This window comes from Macrotis lagotis, chromosome 1, assembly GCF_037893015.1.
Source record: "Macrotis lagotis isolate mMagLag1 chromosome 1, bilby.v1.9.chrom.fasta, whole genome shotgun sequence".
NCBI classification, from domain to species: Eukaryota; Metazoa; Chordata; class Mammalia; order Peramelemorphia; family Peramelidae; genus Macrotis; species Macrotis lagotis.
In genome coordinates this window covers 59,736,236-59,749,780 of record NC_133658.1, presented here as the reverse complement: position 1 = coordinate 59,749,780, position 13,545 = coordinate 59,736,236, and the positions used below count along the sequence as shown (strand labels likewise).

General features: G+C 39.7%; 1 protein-coding gene across 4 annotated transcripts in view; it reads left to right on the top strand.

Moving 5' to 3' along the window:
• The window catches only part of KLHL36 (kelch like family member 36), a 34,348-nt gene extending 21,161 nt beyond the window's left edge, over window positions 1–13,187 (top strand). For 3 of the 4 annotated variants that reach the window (XM_074201927.1, XM_074201929.1, XM_074201933.1), the window contains exons 3-5: window positions 900–1,973; window positions 3,432–3,589; window positions 7,499–13,186. In XM_074201927.1, the coding sequence (XP_074058028.1) occupies window positions 900–1,973; window positions 3,432–3,589; window positions 7,499–8,054 (1,788 nt within the window). In that variant the 3' untranslated portion in view covers window positions 8,055–13,186. Of the gene's footprint in view, window positions 1–899; window positions 1,974–3,431; window positions 3,590–7,498 lie in introns of all 4 variants that reach the window. The other variant, XM_074201938.1, reaches the window with a different exon arrangement.
• The last annotated feature ends 358 nt before the right edge of the window (window positions 13,188–13,545 follow it).

Here is a 13,545-nt window from a genome sequence, read left to right as displayed (position 1 = left end):
TTAAACCAAAGATAAAATTAAAGCAGTAGTTCTCAGACTAGTCCAAGATCACCTGAGGTTCTAAAGAATCTTTTGTGGGTTTAGGAGGTAAAAACAATTTTCATTGAAACAATAAGATATTTTATTTCATAATAGAGTAAATATTGACAAATCTCATCCATGTAAATGTTAATTCTTTAATTAAATTATTTTACTAAATAAATGAAATTTAATTTATTAAGTATTAGATATTAAATGTCTAAAATTAAATATCTGTTAAATATCTATCCACTGGGCCACCTCACTGTCTCTTTTAAGGTATCCTCAATTATTTTTTGGTGTAAAATATCCTAAGATACAAAAGTTTGAGAAGTACTAAATTAAAGTCTGGAATCAGGAATCCAAGTTTGCACTGCAGGATTGATTCCCTTGGAGGGTGATACAGTAAATAAAGCACCAAGCCTAGACTCAAGAAAACTTATCTTCTAAATTCAAATCTGACTTCAGACACTTAGTAACTGTGTAATCCTGGGCAAGTCACTTAACCCTGTTTAGCTCAGTTTCCTCATCTGTAAAATGAGCTAGAAAAGGAAATGGCAAACCACTCCAGTACCTTTGCCAAGAAAACCCAAAATGAGGTCATGAAGAGTTGGACACAACTGAAAACAATTAAACATCAACAAAAAATTCCCTTGACTCAACGATTTAGAATTCCAAGGCTCAAGTTTGTTTGCTTTATCATTGAGTGTTGAGTCCTTTCTGTAGTTCCATCCTTTGGGAAGCATAAAGAAAATGTGGTCCCCACTTTTAATGAATTATATCAGAAGGGAGCCGTAAGGATTTTTCAGTCTAACTCTCCCAGTGCAGTGTTCATCCCCTCTACTAGGATGGAGATCTCTGACGTGATCTGTTTGTTTCAGGTGTATAGATGGGTTGACCATCCCAACATGGTGCTCCAGAGGCTGAATGAGCAGAGGCACCGGGGCCTGTTCTGTGACATTATCTTGGTTGCCGATGAACAGAGGGTCCCAGCCCACCGGAATCTCCTGGCTGTGTGCAGTGACTACTTCAATTCCATGTTTACCATTGGCATGCGAGAGGCCTACCAGAAGGAAGTGGAACTGGTTGGAGCCTCATATATCGGCCTCCGGGCCGTCATTGACTTTCTCTATGGCAGCGAGCTTTCGTTGGATGGTGGTAACATTGACTATGTCTTGGAGACTGCTCACCTCTTGCAGATCTGGAAGGTGGTTGATTTCTGCTGTGAGTACCTGGAAAATGAGGTGAGTGAGGAGAATTATCTCTACCTGCAAGAACTAGCCTCCATCTACAGTCTGAAGCGCCTGGACTCTTACATTGACTCCTTTATCCTGCGTAACTTTGGGACGCTGTCCTTCACCCCAGACTTTCTACAGAACATCTCTCTCCAGAAACTCTGCCAATACCTGGGAAGCAGCCTGGTACAGCGAGAGTGTGAACACGACCTGCTGCAGGCAGCCCTGCAGTGGCTGACACAGTATCCGGAGCGGGAGGCAGATGCCTTCCAGGTGCTAGAAAACATCCATTTCCCATTGATCCCCAAAAGCGACCTTCTGCACCGGGTCAAACCTGCTGTCTGCTCACTGCTGCCCAAGGAGGCAGACTGCGAAGGCTTCATTGAGGAAGCAGTGGCTTATCACAACAACCTCGCCGCCCAACCTGTCCTGCAGAACAAGCGTACTTCACTCCGCACCAATGAGGAACGGCTGCTGTTTGTTGGCGGGGAGGTATCAGAACGCTGCCTGGAGCTCAGTGATGACACCTGCTTTCTGGATGCCAAAAATGAGCAGTGGGTCATGGAGACTCCCCTCCCAGCCAGGAGGAGCCATCACTGTGTGGCGGTCCTGGGAGGCTTCATTTTCATAGCTGGAGGCAGCTTCTCTAGGGACAATGGAGGGGATGCAGCCTCGAATCTTCTCTATAGGTATGATCCTCGCTGGAATCAATGGATAAAGGTGAGTTTAAAGCCAGATTTGTCTTCTTTCTTTTTTTGTCAAGGATTCTTTTCCTCATTACTTTGTGGGGTTTTGTTGTTTTGTCCTTTTCAGTTGTGTCTTACTCTTTGTGACCCCATTTGGGGTTTTCTTGGAGAAAAACCATTTTCATCTCCTGCTCCTTTTACAGAGGAAGAAATTGAGGCTAATAGGATGAAGTGACTCACCCAGGGTTGCATAGTTAGTGTCTTAGTTCAGTTTTGAACTCAGGTCTTCCTGACTCCAGCACTATTCACTGTACTTGCCCCATAGGGTAATCTCAAAGGAAGGTCACCATCAGTAGGGGGAGTCTGGAAAGGCATCTTGAAGAAAGTGGGATTTGTCCTGAGTCTTGAAGGAAACCAGGGAAGTTAAGAGTTCAAGGTTAGGAGGATGGTAAGAGAGATGGTCAATGCAAATACCAGTATGGAAAATGGAATCATGGGTGAGGAACAACAAATAAGATGGGAGAAACTAGAAGGGAAAGGGGAGAGTGTGGCTTCATTAGCAATTGTCCAAACTCTGTTTTTTCACCTAAGAGGAACACAAGGAATAAAATGGGGGCAACTAGGTGGTGCAATGGATAGAGTACCAGCCCTAGAGTCAGGAGGAACTGAGTTCAAATATGGCCTCAGACACTCAATAATTACCTAGCTGTGTGACCTTGGACAAGTCACTTAAACCCCCATTTCCTTTTGGGGAAAAAAAAGGAAAAAGAAAAAAAGGAATAAAATACAGTGAAAGGACTAAAAGTAAAGATGGGCAGCTAGGTGATGCCATAGTGCAGGAAGCTCTGGACCTGGAATCAAATCTTCCATCTTCCATGGGATGGACCCAGGAAGACCTGAGTTCAAAACCTCCTTAGACTTACTAGCTGTGTGAGCCTGGGCAAGTTACTTAACCTCTCTTGCCTCAGATTCCTCATCCATACATGGGGGCAATAAAAGCACCAAAGTGCAGGTAGATGATGCCATAGTAGATAGAGTGGTGGGCCTGGAGTTAGGACTCCAAATCCAACCTTCTTTGTTTTCTTTCATCTTACTTTATAAGCACACACTTGTAAAAGTCCCTCTTGCTTCTCCCTCAGCATACATTTTGGAAAACCAAGGGGAGGAGCATTAGATGGTACAGTGGATAGAGTGTTGGCCTGGAGTCAGCAGGACTTGAGTTCAAATCTGCTGTCAAAGGCTTATGAGCTTGTCCCTGGGCAAGTCACTTAACCCTATTGCCTCCCCCAAATCAAAATGACAGCATCAAAATAGTAATAATATTGATATCTGTTAATGCTCATGAGATTGTTATAAAGTTTCTAAACCTTCATCTGCTACCTTAATGCCAGTTGCTACTGCTACTTCTCTCTTTGCTGCTGTAGGATATCGCATGTAGAATCTCTTTCTGGGTCCTGATCAGTAAGTAAATTATTGTGGCCTTTTTTTGCAGGTGGCTTCCATGAACCAGCGCCGAGTGGATTTCTACCTGGCCTCCATTTCAGACATGTTGGTAGCTGTCGGTGGAAGGAATGAAAACGGGGCACTTTCTTCTGTGGAGGCGTATAATCCAAAAAGTGACTCCTGGTCCTACGTAGCAGGTTTGCCAAGGTAGTTGTGTTCTCAGTGGCAGGCTCTAATGGGAGCTTTTACAACAGCAGTATAGACTCCTGGTTAAGGGTACTAGATTAGTAATCAGGAAGACCTGTGTTCAAATTTATCGTTTTACAGATTTTAGAGGTGTGATCACCTTAATCTGGCTGAGCTCTAGTTTCTTCATATGTAAAACTAGGAAAATTAAACCAATCATGCCTGGCTTACATGCTTACATGCAATAAACTTTTAGAGCTCTTCAAAAATCTGAAAATGCTATGAAAAATGTCAACTGTAACTCTTTTTTTGCTCTGGATTTCCCATTTCATTAGTAAAAATAAATTCTCAGTGAAGAAATTCCCTCTACCAATATAAAATTCCACTTAATTCTTGGATCAGTTGACATAATATAAAATTCTTTACCTTGACCTTCTGTCTCTACATAAACGTTAGCTGTAGTTGTGGATTGGTCTCGGGCACTGAGAGGTTCAATTACTCACCAGAGTCACACAACCACTGTATGTTGGAGGTGAGCCTTGAAATTCAAGTCTTCTTGACCTTGAACTCAACCTATTCTTGTAGCCCTCATTGTCCCCTGTCTCTGGAAAGAAAGAAGAAAAGTGCATTCTTCTAGTTTTTTTCTGAGAGGCTGATCATAGAACATCCTAAGGATGCTATCCCTTTTTAATAGAAAAGTCAAGGTTCAGCAAAGTCAGATGCCCTGCCTGTTTATAAGACAGGTGTCTCTTAGAGCCAATACTTCAATCCTTCAACCTACTCATGTTGGAACCTCTAGGTAGGGGGAAAGGTAGAATTGAAGTCAAGAATATGAAGTGCAGAGATGTGGAGAATTGATTGGCATATACCAAAGCGAACCCTGTGTACATCTTCTAGGTAATTTGGCATTGATACTGAGAGGTCCTAGTTTGCCCTTTCCCCGCCCCTCTCCTCCCTCCAAGTAGCCAAAGCTGTGTGGAACTGGGGAATCAGTTAAGATGTCTGAGGTTCATTTTCCATTTAGAGTTAGAGCTAGAAGGGAACTTGTCTTCCACCCTTTTCTTTTAAAGTTGAGGAAACCAGTGCTCAGGGAAACTAACTCACCTAATTCCAAGACCTTCCACTCAGTAAACTCTAGTAGCTTCCAGAATCAAACATTTAAGGTTCACCACAACCTGACCTCTTTAGACTTAGTCTTACATATTACCCTGTGGTCTGGCCATATCAGCCTGCTGGTTATTATTCTTCAACCAGATGCTTGATCTTCTGTTTCTCTACCTTTGCCTTGGCTGTCCCCTACGTCTGCCCTCCACCTTCACTTTCTAGCTCCCCCATATCCTTCAAGATTTATTTCAAATGCCACTGATTCCCTAGCTGCTTCTGCCCTCCCTTCCAGCCCTTCTTTATACAGCTTAAAAGAGGCCATTCTTTGCCTCATTTCTTACCTATCCTCATTCAATGAATGGGCATTGTTACCTCTGTCAAACTGTGACTTTAGCTTAAAAGGCTAAGGTCTCTCACTATGTCCAGGGCCATATCCAGTCCTCCTGATCTCTATCTGGCCACTGGATCTAAATGATTCTGGGGGAGAAAGGCAGGCTGATGATTTTACACAGCACTCACTCACTTAAATCCAATTAACTTGTAGGTCATGAAATCATATCCCTCTTCCAGAAGTACAAACACCACCAATATGTCTTATACGTATCCATTTATATACAGTTGTCTGTCCCTTTAGAATGCAAACTCCATGAGGGCAAGCTTCTTATCTGAATACCAGGCATCTAGTGAGTGCTTAATAAATCAATTGATTGATTGGTTGCGCAAGTTCCCAAGTGGTGTGGCAAGGCTAAGACAAGATTCAAACCCAGGCCCATTGACTCCAAATCCCTTACTCATTCCATCATGCCACACTCCCTCTATAATACCTGGCTTTAGCACTTACCTCACCATACTGTTGTGAAGATCAAATGATATGATATTTATAAAGGCTTAATATAGTGCTTTGACACATTGAAGAATCTTAATAGATGCTTTTCCCCTCCTCTCTCCCTTACTTCCCCATCTCACAGGGATTTTATGAGGATCAAATAAAATCATGTATGTGCAAGCCCTTTTAAAGCTACAGAGTTCATTAAAAATATAAGTGATGATGACAGGAAAGGTGATTATCATATCCCAAGAGAATACTAACATTCTGCCCTGTCCTCCCCCACCCCCACCCCTCATCCACCAAGTACCAGCTCTGGTGTCTCTGACTGGACACAATAGGCAAAAGAAAATGTTCCATTTTTAAATGTCCAGATTAATTTATTATGAATAATTAATAATCAATTCATAGAGGGTGAATGACTGAAGAAGTAAATGAAAGTAAGACCATTTATTAATGTTACTCTGCCCCAGGTACTCTTCTGATTACTGGGACACAAAGACAAAAACTTAACCAATCTCTGCCCTCAAGTTTATGCCACATATGATGAGGAGGATGTCCTCCCCACTTAGCATTAGGGAAACTGATAGTCACTGAGGTGACGGTGAATTGCTCAAAGTGACATTACCCTTAAGTAACAAAACTGAGCCAATTAAATGTTCTTTTCTCTACATCCTTTTGGAAGCTTCTCCACCAAAAATAAAGAAATGAACGAGTAAATGAATGAGTACCACCCATTCCTTCTCCAATGTTCCCAAATGACACAATAAGTCCAATTGGAATGCACCATACTAAATATATTATAGAACAGGGGATTATTTTTAAAGAAATTCTTGGCCTCTGAACTTCTTAATGGATTATATAATTATTGAGAATCTGCTGTGTGTACAGCACAGTTTAAACTCTGTGGGTACATATAAAGATGCCATGCATCCTGACTTCACTATCTCTGGCTGTCGAGCCATCATTTGCTATCTCATATGACTTTCTCATATAGCAGCTAGGTGATGCCATTTAATATATTAATATATAGAAGTTGGGTGGCTCAGTGGCTAGAGCATTGGGCCCAGAGTCAGGAAGACCTGAGTTCAAATATGATCTCAGACTCTGTTTGCCTTCATCTCCTGGAAAAGAAAATGGCAAGTCACTCTAATGTCTTACAAAGAAAACTAGATAGACAATAAGGTAATGAAAAGTCAGAGATAATTGAATGACTGAAAAACAATTGTTACCCTGTTGTGTGTTATCTTTGACTTTACTCTTATTTCCAATAAGTTACCAAGTCTTTTCAATTCTATCTCCCCAGCGTTTATCTTGTTATCTTTATTTCTGCCCCCTTTACCTTTGTACAGGCTCCTATTACCCCCACCTAGAATGAATGACTGAAATGCACACTGAAATTCATAGTGACTTTTGGTAAATATTAGCCATCAGTAATAGTCATTAGCAATAGTAGCTGACTTATTTATACTGATTTAGGATATACAAAGTATTCTACATCCATTATCTTCTTAGGTCCTTATAATAACCCATTGAGGTAGTTAATACAGTTATTATCACTGACTATGATGAAAGAGGAAACTGAGGTTTAGAGTGTGATATAATGGAATGAATTACAGAGTGGTGTGTTATGTAATGAATTTAGAGGCTTTGGGTTCAAATCTTGCTAAAAACATTCTTCTATTTCCTATCTTACTTAACCTCTCTAGGTCTTAATTTCCTCTTCTATAAATTTCACCATATTATTTCCAAGATCCTTTCTAACTTTAAATTTTCTGATATGCTCATAGTCACACTGATAGGTAAAAGGGACAGGATTTGACTTGATAACTGGAAATGAATGGAAAGTGCTAAAAAATAACCTCAAGGTAACTAAAATAGGAGATAGTAAATGATGGTCACCTGATTCCAAGTCTGATGTGTTTTCCCTAATATTGTAGAGTCAATACTAAGAGCGGAATATCCAGGAAGTACTGATCTTGATTTCTCCCTGTTTCTAGATTTACATATGGTCATGCTGGCACCATCTATAAGGACTTTGTTTATATCTCTGGAGGACACGATTATCAAATTGGCCCTTATCGGAAAAATCTCCTCTGCTATGACCACCGTACAGATGTGTGGGAAGAGAAGAGGCCCATGATCACAGCCCGGGGTTGGCACAGTATGTGTAGCCTGGAGGACAACATCTACTCTATTGGAGGCAGTGATGACAATATCGAATCCATGGAACGTTTTGACATCTTGAGTGTGGAATCTTACAGTCCCCAATGCAACCAGTGGACACGGGTGTCTCCTTTGCTACAGGCCAACAGTGAGTCTGGTGTGGCCGTGTGGGAAGGGAGAATCTATATTTTAGGGGGCTACAGCTGGGAAAACACCACCTTCTCCAAAACAGTCCAGGTTTATGACCATGAAAAAAACAAGTGGTTCAAAGGGACCGACCTCCCAAAAGCCATTGCTGGAGTGTCTGCCTGCGTTTGCGCCTTGAAGCCCAGACCAGAGGACAAAAAGAAAAAAACTAAAACTAAGAGGCATCAGGATCGAGGGCGATGACTGAACTGGGATGGCCCTACTCTTTATCAAGTCATCTTCAAGAATGTCTTCTTTAATGGCAACCTTTTTTCCCCTAGCACTTTGGGGACAGAAGTACAGATGATAAGATATCTGGAACTTGGCCAGAATCCTCTGATACAGTTTTAGTGAGTCCCAAGAGAGAAAAGTGCTATTAGAATTTTTAAGTTAGATATGCATACTAGATAACATTTAAACTACAATTTATTACTTTTATGTTTCTGGTATTCTGCAACAATTAATAACCATTTTTAAAAGATTGATGTAATGTAGTTTATTATTTTGCAGAATAAGTAAATAAAATAGGAGCAGTAAGATCATAGATCTGGAAGGATCCCTTGAGGTTATCTAATCCCCCATTTTACCAATGAGGAAACTGAGGCCCAGAGAAGTGGTGACTTTCCATTTCCCCATAGCAGCATACGGCCCTTCTGCCTTTAGCACTTGGGTCTACTGCCTTTCAGTGTAGATCCTCATCTGGATTGGTTTCTTCCTAGACACATTGCCCTATAGTGAAACTTTGCAGACAATACAACTGTAGGGATAATGTTGTCAGTGGTCCCACCACACTATGCCTTATAGGCTCTTAATAGAGTTGGATGATATGAAGAGTATCAAACAATTGGTATACATTAGTAATCACAACTTTCTAAAGCCATGGTCTCAGACTCAGAAGTGGTACCAGTCATTTGGAAAACAAAAAAATCCAAACAGTTGTGATGAATAGATGAAACCCTTTATTTATATTTTCAAGCATCCCCCTTCATCCCTCATTAAATTTCTTAGGTTTTTAATGTGTTGAATGAGCATCACCTACATTCCTTTTTCTGAAAACTTGGGTAAATGTCACAAGCAACCTTATTTTTTCATGTATAAACTGGTCTCAAAGGACTGACCAGAAATTCCAATACAAATTGCTGATGAATACCTAGCACCTCCTATAAGGAAGCATAACTGAGCTATGTCTGAGTCCCTGCCATTGCATCTTTCAATTGAGGAGGTTGAGCTACATGATTTCCAAAGACCTCTCTGACTTTAATAAATCTATGATTTTACAATTTCATATAAACTACAACTAAATGTTTTGTACCTGCTTTCATGACCATCTCTCCCTTAGGTCAGAGTTCCTTTTGTAGGAGTTAGTATAGAGTATCAAAGAATTTTTGATAACTTTTAGAAATGGCTGATGTCCCAAAGCCAAGGACCCAAGTAAGGGAGGAGAGAGGGTGTAGTAATCCTTGAAACATCTCATGTTGCCTGGGATAAGAAAAGGCATGATTTTTCAAAAATATTATTATTAATATCAAAAAAGTATGAGAGGAAATACAGATTAGTGGATAATGAGCTGACCTGGGGGCAGAAAAACTTGAGTTCAGATCCAGCCTCTCATACATATTGGTTGTGCGACCCTAGGCAAATCACTTAATTGAATAGTGCCTCCAGTCCATTCTTTAAACATATAAGTTGCAAAAAAGGGGTAAAACTTCCCATGAAATCACAAATCTGATTTTTTTAAAAAGAAGAAACATCTTAATTTATTTCCTTCTAATTTTGATTTTTTTCATTACTTGCTTCTGTTAGCCTTAGAAAAATAAACATAGCCCTGGGAAGAAAACAACACATTCATATAGTGTAAAACACATTTTCCATCCTTCTTTTTGTTGAATCCGGTGGCACTGGAACAGAGGAGTCAGGTACTCAGTGGTAGCCTACTGTACCTGATTCCTGCCCTCTACCGGTCAGTTGTGCTATAGCAGGTTTTTAAAACAGCTAAGCAGGCTCCTTCCTTCCTATAAAGAGACCTGATGGTGCTAATATTGGATTTCAAAATTCTCATGATCTTCCTTAGGGCACTGCTGACCCTCCAGCAGGCAGCACAGTGCCTGTACGTTATAATCATTATAGAAATGCTCATCCCCTCCCCGACTCAACATCTCACTCTCTGTCATGATCAAGTACCATAGACATTGCTGTGACTTTTTGCACCTTACAAAGGTTCAAGGGTGAGGAGAAAGGCCCTGAGCTTAGCATACATCATTTAATGATTGTGGAAACTAGGAGATAATCTGGCTTAGTCCTACTCCCAGTCTTGTGTGAGCAGTGAAAGCTATCTAATTCTTTGAAATACATGAAGTTATCGCAGCTCAACTGTCTGTTTCCAGATGACCCTATAATAACTAGGTATATTCTTTAGAATAAAGGTGACATGCATTAGTTAGCCTTGGTTTTGATCTCTCGATGTGGGGCTATTGGGTCTTTAGCCTGATATTTTGCAGTATCTTCATTGACAGTATTAAGGCATGCTTTTTTGTTTTTTAAAGCTCCCTTCTATAAATCACTTGGGTTGAGTTTTGCCTTTTAAAATACAAATTCAAAGTCTACTTCAGCTCTGTATTGACTAGAACACATAAAGCTTCAAATATCAGATTTGAAGAATAGGTAGCATATTTACACATTGAAAAACCCTGGTCACATCATGTTGATAAATATTCCCCTCCATACTTATCTCCTTGGCAATTGCCATCTCTTAGGAAAGACAGTATTTTTCATTCACATTCCTATAAAGTCAACTCTTACCACTACTTTAACTTTGAAAACATGTGGATCCTTTGTGGATTTTCTAAATGATTATGTTTTGTTTTGTTTTCAAAAGTCTTGAAATATAACTCAGTTTCAGATATGTATTCAAAGTCCATATTCACTGAGACAGGATAATATAAATGAATGCATTTGGGGTCAATAAGTTAATATATTAAAGACCTTTGATTTATAATTCTCAGGGTGAGGCCTCCCTCCACCAATGAAGATTGGATTCTATGCCATATAATCTTAAGGAGCTTCCTAAGACTTAAATACAATGGTATATTGGGAAAAACCCTGAACAGCTTTTTTTTTGTCTCCTAGCTTAATTTTTTTTAAAAAATCCACTTTATCCATTTAGAAGAACTTTATCAACAGAGTTGCTCTGATAGGAATCATTGTATTTAGAGCTGGAAGGACCTTGGAGATCATTTAATCTCAAAATGTTAGCTGCTATTTTGACAGGTCCACAAGCAAAGTCTCCAGAGTTGTCTGGTCCAAAAGTCATACTAAATATTCAGAATGTATGGTGAGCCATGGGTATTAATTTTGGTTGTCCCTCAACCAAAGACTTTAATCCAATTTCTTGAACCCTGCAGGAACCTAAAAAAATTGAGAGCTTAGAAAACAACCTTATTAGATGATTCCAACATTTAGCAGGAACCCAAACCTCACAGATGTGTGAATGTTCAATTCTACAAACTGGGTCTGACAAGAGATACTCTCAAAGAACACATTTCAATTTAATTTAACAAGACTTGCAAACTCATGACTTCTAAAAAGTAAACCTCATAAGCAGCATTGCTTATGAGAGAGAGCAGGGCTAGCATGCTTGCCAAAGGAGGAAGTGTGATTTGGTGTGAGGCAATGTAGTCTAGCTGTAGGAGCCTTGCATATGGCAGCAAAAGTCTTCGAATTTCAGTTCATGCTCTGCTACATACTATTACCATATTACCCTGGGCAAAACATTGAATACTGATGAGTGGCAATTTCTTCCACTATGTCGGGGAAAGGAGGTGGAGGATTGTGGCATGGTCTAGAATGACTCTAAGGTCTTTTTTCACTTCTATCCTATGAGCAGTATAAAATTGACATCTCTGTGATAGTTCAAAACTTTCTGAGAAATAACCCTTCTGATCTTGGAGGATACACTGTGATCTTGCAATTAAGGTTTGTTTATGTATATATAGCTTTTCTGTTCATTTTGCTGGGATGCAGGTTATCCATACAGAACACCAGCAGAAATTCCTGTGTTGTAGGAAATACTCATAATTACCCAAGTAGCTGAGGTGCCAGGGCACAAACTCTGCATCTGCCCAGCAAGTTTTAGAATTTTTGAAATGTTTTTATACTTTTTATAACACATCTTTTGCTAAAACCTTGCCTCTAGATTGCCGGCTGAGTTCTCCCCTGGAATGCTGCTCAGCAGTGAGGACCCTTTGATCCCTGCCTGGAGCCCACTGACTACTGTATGTTCCCTGGCTCTAATTATTATGGTGTGATGCCGCCTGCCCATGATACCAGATGGGGCAAAGTGCATGATTATATTAGGGCCCTACTCTGGCAATTAACATTTGTAATGCCGCTTACCTGTTTGGCCATTTGATGATTTGCCAAGAGGATTTTTTTATACTACCATTAAGATGTCATTATATTGAGAAGTTTGTTTCCTTAAACTACTTCCTCAGTACTTCTCAGCATCTAGCCCACCACCTTGGGCACTGGGTAAATATTTGTGGCTCAAATGATTTGGCACATCATGTTTCTTCTATATGTTTTTCTCTATGCAGGATCTGAATTTTTGTGAACAGGCATAGTCCTACACATCTATTTACTAATTTTTTTTTCAGTCTCACGAATGTGAAAATAAAAATTATGAAGATAAAGTTTGTACTTCATGAACTTGTTGTCTCCACCATTAGGTTTAAAACATGTTTATTTCTTTGAATTTTTTTTTTAATAGGGTTAGGATAGAGAGCTTGAGGTGGCCCTGGTCTCTTAAAGTTTTTGCCACTAGGAGGGTTTTCTTTAAACTGTTGCAAGAACATAAAGTCTGAGAGGAGGAAGGAGAGGGCCGTGTTGAGGTGGTTCAAAGACATCTTGAGTATTTGAAAGTTAACTGGAAATTTAGGTTGTAATTTCTGATAATGGTGAAAGCAATGAAATGGATGCTATTTGTACTGAATGAGATGCTAGACTTCTTTTCTTCCACCACTTGTTTCCCTAAGTATCTTTTGAGTGGTTAGAAGTCTTTGGAGTTGTGACAGTCTTTAAGTAACAAATCTGGAGGTAGGGGAGGGGTTAAGGGGCATGGGAGACTATGGTTTTAAAAATTTGTTTTTGTGTTTGTACTTTCCTCCCCTCTTTTACCACACTTGGATCTTCTCTTCATTTTATCTCTTTTTATTTGGATTAATTTTCTGCATGTTGCTATATTTTATTTGTAGTTAACTATATAACAAAGTTTTAAATACTTGAAACACATTAAAATCACTTGCCTGTTAGAAAATGACTTTTTTTCGAGCAGTATCATTTTGTGTGATGGTTATAACAATCTTTTACCTTGTTCGATAGGAGTGTTTATAAAAGGGATCGTTTAATGTTTAGGACAGATATATTTTCGGTATAACTTTAATGCGTATCTCTCTATGTGTATCCATATCTGATCCTTTTGCCCCCTTCTTTATTACAGTAAGAGGTAAAGCTGAATCCTTCCCAGGCTTTGCCTATTTATTCCCTAGGGATTAGTTTAGGGCAGGGGAACCTTTTTTTCTGCCAAGGGTCATTTGGATATTTATAACCATATTCATGGGTCATACAAAATGATTTTAGTCTATATGTTCCCAGCCCTCAGTTTAGGGTAGAAGATATACTTACTAAAAAAGATGTAAAA